Source organism: Echinococcus granulosus, assembly GCF_000524195.1.
Source record: "Echinococcus granulosus chromosome Unknown EG_S00032, whole genome shotgun sequence".
Lineage (NCBI taxonomy): Eukaryota > Metazoa > Platyhelminthes > Cestoda > Cyclophyllidea > Taeniidae > Echinococcus > Echinococcus granulosus.
Window position 1 is genome coordinate 62,102 of NW_020170412.1, and position 11,460 is coordinate 73,561.

Consider the following 11,460-nt stretch of genomic DNA (forward strand, 5'->3'; position numbering starts at 1 on the left):
CATCCCCTATCATCTCTCAAGTAGCTGTAAATACCCGTGACCATCAATATTCAACCCTCCGCTAAAGACTTTTTGCTTTACTACGACTTTCAATGATGGCGACCTCGTAATAAATTACGACGGATTTTATACCATCGCTTACTGTTTCTTTTGTACACAGCTGGACTCACTTCCTGTTTCCTGCTTAATTGACTAAGCACTCGTTGCTATGAGAGATGACTTTCAGAGGTCCATTTAGGCTTTTCACAATCCTGTGTAGCATGGTGGGTGGATTCGGTCTCAAATGCTTAGCAGCGACGTATGATTTTATGCTTTTACAATTTCCGGTGATGACGCCGTTCTTGGTCACTCATTGTTATTTTGCCTCACTCATTTGATCCTGTTCTGTCCTTTCGCTTTGAACACTAACAGCTTGTTTTGGGATAAAAGTTCCAGCTCATTTAAATTTAAATTAACTGATCCCTTTCCAATGAATACAGCCAAAGTTCATCTTTAATTAAGCATTATATACCATCGTGAATAATGAATGTCGACGGATCAGTGGTAAAGGCTCACACAGGAAGCTGTGGTTCATTCGGACTAAACTAAATATGCCCTAATGAATGCTAAGGGGAGGTGGCGGTGATCACTGTCATAAAGTGGTTCTATGGTTCGGGATTTGGAGTAGGCCTAATCATAACAGAGGTGTGAGATTGAGCAGAGGGAAAATCCATTCGGTGACTATTACAATTGAGTGTGGAAAGGAATTGCATGGAATAGAAACTTTAATGCGAGCAATAAGTACCGAAATACCATGGTTGACTCTCTGTGGTAAGTACTTAGAGAATAGTAGTTACAATTAAAAGATAATCACACGATATACTTATAAATCACAATAAAGTTTAATGCAATCTTAGGTGGCGTGAGGATAGATTGGATCAAACACTTGGTTGTGCGGGCGTTGCAGATCCCCAAAATATAGACAAATTCAAATCTACGTATTGAAACATCCAATTTTAGCCTTCTTACTTCGTGTTAGGGGGTATCTTCAAACCAAACCCTCCTCCTATTGCAGAGTAGTGTTGCAGGAATTTATTCATCTGCACCTCCATGTGTAGGGCAAGGGAGATTGTTTACAGCTAACGAGTCCCATATCATGAAGCGAAAAGAGAAGCAGGCTGCTAGTTGGTTTTACTTTGTAGAAGGTCTCTCAATAGTTAACCGATCACTAAAGGAAACATCTCCCATTAAAAGGCAGGCAGGAGAGAGAAAACCTGCATGTTCTCCATGCTTGGCACCCGTTTATTTTTATTTCTTATTATTAGTGAGTCTTTTTGCCAGAGTATTCTGCTTTGCATTAGAATAAACTTCCCCACCTTAGTCTTATTGCAAACATCAACGATTATTAAACACAATAGTTTTTTTGCTTGAACCGTTTGTTCTGTCATGCCTAGGTGGAACGGAGTTTGGGAGGAAAGGATGTAGAATGAGAGTTCCCAATCTTTAGTGAATCCTAAAATAATCGTTTATTTTAAATGAGATTATGCTTTTTCCATTTTTGTTGCTCTAATCCGTTTGTCCTGACAGGGAAATTCAGCGCTGACAATACTAGGTATCACTAACACATTAGCTGTTAAGTTGTTGGCAATAGCATAAGGGCTTCTTTTAGGGAAAATATTTTTACTGGAGCTTTTGAAAAGGCACAAACCCCTAATTTTAGCTTGTTTTCATTTGTTGCAACATTGACGATGGTTCGGTTGAATTATTTCAATATGCTGCACTCTTCCTAAAGGCGACGTAACGCATTTCTTGTGCGTTTCTCAGTCAGACACCCTGTCAACAATGGGAAGCACGCAAAGTTAGGATGCTTTGCTTCATTATGCGACTGTTGGCTTAGATCAGTATATGGCAAAAGCTGCAGCTGACAATAGCTAGTGTAGCTCTCCAACTCCTCCCTCCAGCCAAAGAAGAGCAAAATATTAAGGAAAAAGTGCCATATTGCTAACGTACAGAGGAGATTGACAGCTGTATTCATGCTGCAGATGTTTCCCCGTAATTAAATACACTACTAAACGAAATGTCGAACAAGTGTACCATTTTGAAATAATTTTTTTAGCCTTGTGTCTGACATTGACTTAGTACTAAAAAGGATTTAAAAATTTGTTTACCAACCGCTAAACAGATAAATAGGCTTTATAAAACTAGTCGACAAAAATAATTCTTAATGAAGTACGAGATTTGCATATTTAATTTTAAACAAAATTCAACCTGTAATAATACCATAATATTAAATTACAATAGACTGCGTTGCCGATGACTAGCGGTGTTATCCAGTTTGCATGAAATGGCGCAACAAATCTTTTTTTTTCTCGAATGCAAAAATCACTATTAAATCTTGCTTAGTCTTCGACTCGTGACAATATTTCACCGACAGCAGGGTTTCAGTGAGGCCTTGAATAGAAAATGCTTTATAAATTTTAGCATATCTCCCTTTCACCTCTAAATTTTAACTATAATGACTGGCAGACTGATTGGATGGGGATATCTTTGATTGGATAAGTGTTATCAGAGTGTACAGAGGATTGAATGCATGGAGTTCGGGGCAGGTTCCTTCCCTAAAGGGCAAAAAATCTGTACATTTTGACCGCTTCAGACCAAAAGAGTACTTTAAAAATCATATATTACAACATATAAAGTGGAAGCTGGTACGTTTTCCACTCCAGGTGGCTTAGTGAGACTACACATTATTTCATGTCATAAGCTTATTAATTTCAGTTCTAATCCAACTTTCGGAATTGTCCAGAATTCAAGGCGCATGCACATTCGCCAATTTAAAGGCAATTCGCCAGCAAGACACAACTTAGTTTCCTTTTCTTATTAATACACACATCATTAAATTTACATGCATTGTTTTAACAATATTGGAACTATTACAAGTGGTAAAACATTGCAAACACCAACAATTGAATGGTGAAGAGTCGAAATTACTCTGCTGAGAAATCATTTGCATTTATCAACAAACATATTTTGAATGGACCATTCTCACCTCGCATCGGAAAGGTAACATAATGAGAATATACTGGGTCAAACTATGTCCTTGTAAGATCTTAGTTGATCTATGAGCCTTTCGTCATTCTCCACATAATTGTTCCTTGTGCATAGTCCAAAATGAACGGTGTCCACAGAATTACGCAAACAATGGCCGAACTCGACTGTTCACATTGTCATTTGCTTTAGTCGATGCCAGTCCCGTTGGGTAAAAGGTCTCGTGTTTACTCACTCTCCTGCAAATTTTCCGCTTCATTCCAATTCGTGTGTGGTTGAAGAGGCAGCACATCACAGGAATACACACTGCAAGTTGAATATATTTATGGTAATTTATTCTGTTTCCTACCCACGTTGTGGGCTTGAGGCGATGATACTAAGCCGGTGTCGCTGAATTAAAAATCTTACATGTAACAGCCCATATAAATCTTTCTCTTGACACGCATGTTTAATGTCTTCCAAACGTTAAAAATCGAGATGAGGGGCTAAATGTGGTTGCAATGCTCTTTATACTTTTGTGGTGCACTTCCGATACTATCCTTTCCCACTGAATCTCTAAAGCATTTTCAGAAACGTATCTATTTAGCGATCAAAACCTCATTCCATTAAACTATGCATTATTCTTTTTTCCTAATCAGGATATTTTGAATAATCGAATAATGGTCCAGCACGGCTTGATGGTTTTCGGTGTATACCCTTATTGTTCTTTGCCTATAAATATCACACGGTCCATCGCTAACTCCTTATCAGGACTTTGACACATCCTCTCACTAAGTGCTCATCTTATTACCTAGAGGTGCTCACTACGACGTTCACTACTAGAATCTGGCTCGGAAAAGAATTGACCAAAACACCCATTTCCTAATCTTTTATCAGTTTTTTGGATGTGACACCGACAATTGCTTTAGCAAAGTAAAGGGCTCCACTGGCACTTCTCGAATTTCCTAAGATATGGCTCATTTGTAATATGACCTTATGCAATCAGTTAAAATGATATGATGAAACAGTCATGTCCCAAATATGCTGCAATGACAAAGTGACCGCAGATGTGCTCATTTTTGTTGATATTTCGTTTACAAACCTCAGTCCTATATTGGACGCAACATCGGATTTGAAAGAAGTGCTCCTACAAGTCAGAAAAAGATGAATCCTTACGATGGCCACTAGAGAGGAAGAGCAGTGAACTGTGAGAGTATTTTGTTCCACCTTTTTTGCCAATTTAATAGGCGAACAGAAAGTAGCAGGTGTTAAAGCAATGCAATTCTTGGATATATCCAATTTACCTTATATACGCCTTTCTTTGGTCTTGTCTAATAGGCCCTCTAAGGTAGAGAAAAATCTAAAGTGCCTCTTTGTTCATTCCTAAGGCATAGTGTCATTTTGAGTACTTGAGAGAGGACAGCTAGCAGAAAAGAATCTTTAAAGTCGAAGATATTGTGCATGAAGGGAATATTTATTGAAAACGAAAGAAATGAGTCCTTCAGAGGTAGTAGTTTTATTACATAACACCAGTTTTTAATTTTCGCCGTACTTTATTGTTCTTTTTTGTTCACCTCTAATGGCTTTTACTGGTTCTCTTTAGCTCACCATTTTATGTAAACCAATGTGACTCTCAAAAGTTGATCAATGCTTGGACGACACGGCGTTGCATTTGAAAATGCCACCTGAGGTGACTGCCCTTTCCTTTTGCAACTCCCTTGGGCAATTTTTTCGATTGGGTTGTAGTAAGTACTACCAATCTAAGCGAATAACAGCTTTCCTCTTTCTCATATTCTATGAATCAATTCGTGCTCTTCATGTAGCGTGTCTTGTTAGCTAGTTTTATTGCCTCTCTAAAGCTGGCACGAAATTTAGTTTGAGTCAAGGCGTGGTGAGATGAGAGATTTCTTCATACGGCTATTCATTCGCCAGATTAAAGCTGCTTTATCAAACCCTTTCTGCGGAATGAAGTAAATAATATGCGCTTGTGTTTGGAATTTTTCTAGGCAACAATAAAAAGGCAAATTGCAGAGAATCATGCTAACAGAAAGTGGGGCAAACTGTTATTAATTTAATGTGAGAATAGTTGACAAGTTCATAAAACATAAGCAATCACTTAAGCTCATGCACCAACATTAACTGTCCTTCAAATCGTCATCAAGAAAGAATAAAACTTTTAATTAAATTTGATCATTCCTGAAAATAAACTCACCTGTGCAAGTTAAATGCAACACTTTTAAAGCGTGCAAATGAGATGCTGGTCAGTAGTGCGCGATGAAATGCCATTGCATGGCTCCTAACCCTATTTGGCTACCACGTCGGCATCTACGATTCGATTTTGAAAGCTCCGTAACAGTACTACTAAGCGCCAAGTAGCACAATGTAAAAGATGAATTCAAATAAGGAATACTGTTTGATGTCGCCTTTGCAATGTAACAAAACTAGGCAGGCATTTTTCTTTTTCACTTTCTCCTTTTTTATGCTGCAGAGCATCAAATCTCCTGCACAATTATTTTTGCTTTTAACCCGATGCCGGCATACGTGATATCTGTTACAAATGCAATGCAGTTAGTTTTCGACTCAGAAAATCCACACTTCACAAAACTAGTTCAGCTTTCCCAAAATGTATATGGTAAGGTATGCGTTTGGAGAGAGTTTTACCTAGTGAAAGTGGGAGGACCTCGTCAATTTTATGTCAGCGAATGGCCATCCTGCAGTGTTAACAGTGTGAGATCGCTCTCGCATCCGTAACTTGAGATGGATCTCTTTCCCTAGTCAAGGCCCTTCATGTGTGGATATTATGGATACAGGTTAAATGTGATTATAGCACTGCTCTGATACTTACATGAAGGTGTCATTGGGATGAATGGGGCTTTAGCAACTTGGCAAATTTCAGAGAAAAGTGGAAGGGGACGAATTTCCAAGAATCTAAAGAAATGAGAAACAGAACAAAGATAAAGTGGGTTGTGCCGCCCCTTGTTTTGCCCCTTTATTGTTTATTCCAGTCTACCACTTTAGTGTTTTAAGGCATATTGTATTCAAATCAAAACGGTGATTGATTGAGAAGGAAGTCCTTTGCTGAGAGGGGGATGTATGATATGGTTCTCTCAGTCCACTTCTATATTACCTACGAAGGCTATTATGGCCTTTGCGGTCAATTCTAAGTGTCTTTAAAAGGAAAAAAGTTGACTAAATTATTTTGTTTAAGTGCTTTCTTTTCAGAGCCATCAATTCCAACAGGAAGAAAGGTAGCAACCTAACATTCAAAAGCCACCTCAATAGACTTTTGTCACCTCTCTCGCCTGTAATGGTCACTATGTTAATTTAAGTTGGCTCCAAAAGGCCCTAGATATAAGTCATTGGCTTTAAGGTGAGCAGAGCCGTAGGTATAACCTAAAAGAAAGGTATATTCCTTCGATTTTCAATGTGAAAACTTCTTTCACCAGCTTTATCTCAGGGATGCCTCAACGGTTGCATTAGATAGATGAGTTTTTTAATTAAGAAATTTTGAAGAAATTCCAAAGAAGCCATTGTATTGGGTTTTTCATCCATTCTTTTGTAATACGATAGTGGTTCATCCCTCGGTACTAGTGAGGCGCCACTTTTTGTACTTTGAATCAGCCCCCTTGTACCTCGTTGGATGGGCTGGCCTTTTGGACCATGCCAATAGCCCAAACACCTTCTCCGTGCTGAATATATATTCTGCCCGAGTATTTTGTCTTCTTTCGTCTTCAGGGCGTCTCGGGACGCTACATTGGTGGCAGCGGAAAGTGAACTCGATCTTGAAAGACGTGTATCCTGATTTTCACTGCTGCTTGATAAAACTTAGTGAAGCGGATGAAGTACATATGCTACGGATGGGAGAATGGTGATGACCCCTAATAGAAGGATTGAGGTTGACGTCTACCTTAAGCATCTATCCTAGTCCCGTGTTCTGCATCAAAGCTATTAACAACTGAGGCGACACTAGTCGTGAACCATCTGGAAGTTTCGTTACAGACTTTCCCTACCACCCCTCATGGACCTGTATCAAATCCCGTCCTTCCTTGCACAAATCCACTTTTAGGCCAGTGTTCTTACATCCATCTACGGATACGCATGATGGCCGGTGCAATTCCCCGTCCTGGATCAAGTTCCTAAACCACACGCAACTCCGGATCCAGTAAAGCTGCCAAGAGGGATCAGTAACATTGAGGTCAAGTATCTCCTCATTTGCATGCTAATTTGGTGACTGGCACGATCGGATCGTGGGTGTTTACAACACCGACTACGTTGTAATGGCTGACGTGGGAGCGCCAGGGACGACGCTCAAAAGAGGAGGGAGGCTATGTAATACGATAGTGGTTTATCCCTCGGTACTGGTGAGGCGCCACTTTTTGTACTTTGAATCAGCCCCCTTGTACCTCGTTGGGTGGGCTGGCCTTTTGGGTCATGCCAATGGCCCAGGCACCTTCTCCGTGCTGAATATATATTCTGCTATAGTATTTTGTCTTCTTTCGTCTTCAGGGAGTCTCGGGACGCTACACTTTGATTTGTCATTGGTCGGTTAACTGGTTATTTATTCCACATTAGCAGCTAGCCCAATTGTGTTTGATGGTCAGGTAAAAATTCCGCCTAAGCTTACTTATTCAGACTTGGAAGTTAAGCATTGAGACAAATATCTTAAAAATCATATCCGCTAACTACTTTTCTTGTTAGATCTCCTATCGAAATCCAATCTCTCGTCTGCTTCAGTTGAATGGTTATTTAATGCACCTTTACCCGCCCTTGTTCGGCTCTTGTATTTCAATTCTAACACCATTTTTTATTTATGATAATAGCATATGCACTGTCAGCATCCGCACAGAAGGAAAAAAATCAAGATTCTCCTGCTTTCTCATCACTTGCCTCATTGAAATACTTCACGTTAATTAACTTAGATTACAACCTCTACTTAAAAAATCATCCCAATTAACATATTTGAGAAGTATTTGCTACTTGCGATTTTTGTTAAAGACTACTGTAAAATTATCTTTTCTTCTATATTAACAATGATTTAGGCAAATTATAGGAAATGAACGTAATCACTGGGACACTTTTCCTTTCTTCATTTCTTGAATAAAGTAAAAATACTTTGTGAATAAAATCGTAGGACCAATGTTATTCAAACTGCCGACACTGTGACAAAACGTCGGCTACAATTACATATGTAAAAAATTCAACCGGCTCAGTAACACCGAATAAAAGAAGGCCTGAATAATTGAAGATCTATGAACAAAACAGGGAAGGGTGATTTGATGCGACACATGTACCCCTGAGAGAAGAGCACTTTTATTTTCCAACTCGTTTGGCGATTACACAAAGTAGGAAACCTTGCACCCTTGAGTTTCCCCTGGCCTCTTTTATTTCTCTTTTCAACTCCTTTCTTGTTTTACTGTCATTCTCGTATCGTATAACACGCTAAAATGTTATAAAAAAGCGATCCCCTTTGATGGGGCTCAGAGTGATGCTGAGGTCGAGGGTGGACTGCTCCGATTTGATTTCCTCCCTTGAATTCAGACCAAAGACAAATTGGAATTCTTTGACAAATCCCAAACACACTCATTTCCTGGTACAACCTGATACGCTACTGAGCAGTGTAGCCGTAGTTAGAGCTTTAAACAAGTGTAGCGTACCTCCGGTCTTTGAGGAGATTTGCCGGAGCAATTTAACTTCGAGTCGATGGGGCAGCAAGTTGTTACACTGTATGTGAGCATCAAGTCCTTGTGACATTGACAGTGCAGCAAAGGAATGCGCTAGGGAGAATTAATTTTATGCGAAAAATGCTACTACTAATGGATTACTGGGATGGTATACAAGCCACCATATTTATCTCCGTATATTTACTGTTTTCCTATGCCTTGTTTTAAAGGTGTGTTAAAAATAAACTGATGTGCATTTAGAAGCCTTGACAACAATCATTCTAAGCTTTGACTATGCATCATTGTCGTGTTCATTTATAAAGTCCAAAGTTTTTAATCCAACGCCGCTGATAAGATATGCATCAATCTCATTGCCGTCTTTATCCTTCCAATTTTCCCAAAATCCCAAATTTTTGAAAATAAAAAGGAACGCCTACCTGAGTCGAAAGCGCTTCCTCATTGCTAACAAGAAGGCTTCACTCTGAGCAATCAGAAGCTAGATTTGTCGGTAGGGTTTGGTCATCAACAAAACTGCGGAGGCCTTGTTTCATCCCAAAGAAATAATGTAGGGTACCAAGCTCTGGAATGAGAGATCGGCAATGCGTAGACTTTACGTGTTTTTGTAATATCCTTGTGTTACGCAAGAGTGGCTAGCCGGTCATTTCTATTAAACCTACTCGTTTTAACTTTACGTAGCTAGAAGTCCCACCCTATATGGAAAATTTATGGAATATCCAACAAGTAGGCCTATAATACCCAGAACTATAAAAAATTATTTATTGTAGATGCAAAGATCAGTGGTAGGGAGAACTAACTACAGAGGCGCAGTAGGAAGTCGAAAATAAGGTACTAAAATTCACCATCCAACTCTTATGCGTAAGTGGGTCCCAAATGCGCTGGCATCCACACAAACCCAGAGTCTTTTATCCAAGCTGCCTAGGTTTGTAATTTCAACAGTTGTGCTCTTTTGAGAACATTAAACTAATTCAAAACCGGGGTCTGACAGGTCGACACAAACCCTTTAAGCCTGGGAAACAGCGTTTCGAGAGGTGAGTACCAGAGTGATCCTGGAGTCTAGTGATACACATTGACCGAGAGCTTTTCGGTAGGCCACAGGTCAATGAGAACCTGAAGCACCTCCCGTAATTGTAGGGATGACCACAACCTGACCTCCTTATTTGTACAACTCGTAGGCAATCGCTTATATTCCTTTAGAGTTAGTAAATAACTGTTTGCTCACAATAACACCAGATGGAAAGGAAAAAATCGACGCAGCAAAGTGTATAGACAGAGGTGCTGGTTGCAGCAACTCGGTCATTTATTTGTGCATGAAACCAAAACATTGGACATCAGAGAAGTTAACTTTTAACGTAAGGGCGTCGTCATCCTCACATTGAGCCCGTGATATCGGAATATGAAAAAACAGGTGGGTGCAGATATACAAACAGAGCTTCATTTGGTTCTTCGTGTGCTCTCTCCGCTGACATAGGTAAGAAGATTCTTGTGCTATTGCTTCAGTGCCCAAAGACCAGAAGCCTTTGGATATTTAGTGCTGGTTGACTGCACGATGAAGATGGAAGAGTTGAGAAAGTCGTCATATTCTCTACTAGTCTGGGTTTCTTCTTACAAGAGATTTAGGGTCCCTTTTATATTAGAGTTCCATGTGCACATTTGTGAGTCCCACCTTTGTTGTTCACAAGAACTGGGATCAAGCAGTTAGGCTAACACTGAAGTGATAGTAATATGTGATGATCGAGGAACTGTCAATGCGTTTTGACGTTGACAACAGCTAAGGTACCAAACGATGTACAAAGTAGACACTTGCCCCTGTCCACAGCCAGTACACGTGAAGGAGCGAGTACAACTCTCCCAATTTCCAGTCTGTCTATTTCCTTCCACTTGCTTTTCATTCTCAATAAACGGTGCCTCTGCTGTCTTGGGGCTCAAAGCGAGATTGATGACACCTTATCCCTATTAAACAAACGATTTTCAACTTATCAAGGTGTTAAAAATAAACTTGCTACTAAAAACCTTTACTGTGCTCAAGCTTCTGCCCTTTTAAGGCCTCAATCACGTATTCAGTAACACTAGGTGGTCAGTAGCATGGCCTCGATACTAAGGTCAGCATTTTTCGACGCATATGGTTAAGCAAAGGACGTATGAAGAGGGCGTACATACCTGTCTAGTGGAGACTACTTAAATCACTCGATCACTTCAGTGGCCCAGTATGTACATTTGTGCAATTTTAGGTTCTCTAGCTGTGGTAGGCTCAGATCAGGCTAACCGTCCTATTAAGGTGACGACCATTTAGCCAATCGCACCGAGAATTTAGTATTCGTGTAATTCCAATCACCTTCTTCTTAAATCTGAATAACTTTTATCTAAATTCCTTACTTCACTTCGTTGATGCTGAGGCTTCTATTACAATCGACGAATGAGGTGAGGACGCCAGAGCACAGCTGGAAAACTGGAGCGCTGGGCCGCTAGGTACCTTGCCTGCTGCCATTGATGACACACGAAAAGAAAACCTCTAGCAGCAATTTTAACAGTCACCACGATTTCCTATCATTTCAATGTCCTAATCCACTTGCCCAATCCTTGCGCAATCATTTTCATTCATTTCTTCGGTTTTACTCTGCGAGCTTCGAAGGATTGAATGGATGGCCAATAAGTAGGCTTACAGTGCTGAAGACTCGTGAAATTTAGTTATTTTGTTTTTGGCTATCCAACTGTAACAGTGTACATTAAAAGCACTTTTTAGTCCGAGTAGATGTTCAACCCATTTGATAAACGATGA

The 11,460-nt window shown here is 39.9% G+C and overlaps 1 protein-coding gene across 1 annotated transcript in view; it reads left to right on the forward strand. All coding sequences in view use genetic code 11, as the record gives it.

The window, feature by feature from the left end:
* Window positions 1–4,464: 4,464 nt before the first annotated feature.
* The window catches only part of EGR_04817 (hypothetical protein), a gene marked incomplete at both ends in the record, with an annotated part of 10,012 nt that continues 3,016 nt past the window's right edge, over window positions 4,465–11,460 (forward strand). Inside the window, 5 exons of the mRNA XM_024494066.1 lie at window positions 4,465–4,510; window positions 5,492–5,635; window positions 6,181–6,251; window positions 7,702–7,833; window positions 9,857–10,033. Coding sequence (XP_024351455.1) covers window positions 4,465–4,510; window positions 5,492–5,635; window positions 6,181–6,251; window positions 7,702–7,833; window positions 9,857–10,033 — 570 coding nt within the window. The remainder of the gene's footprint in view (window positions 4,511–5,491; window positions 5,636–6,180; window positions 6,252–7,701; window positions 7,834–9,856; window positions 10,034–11,460) is intronic.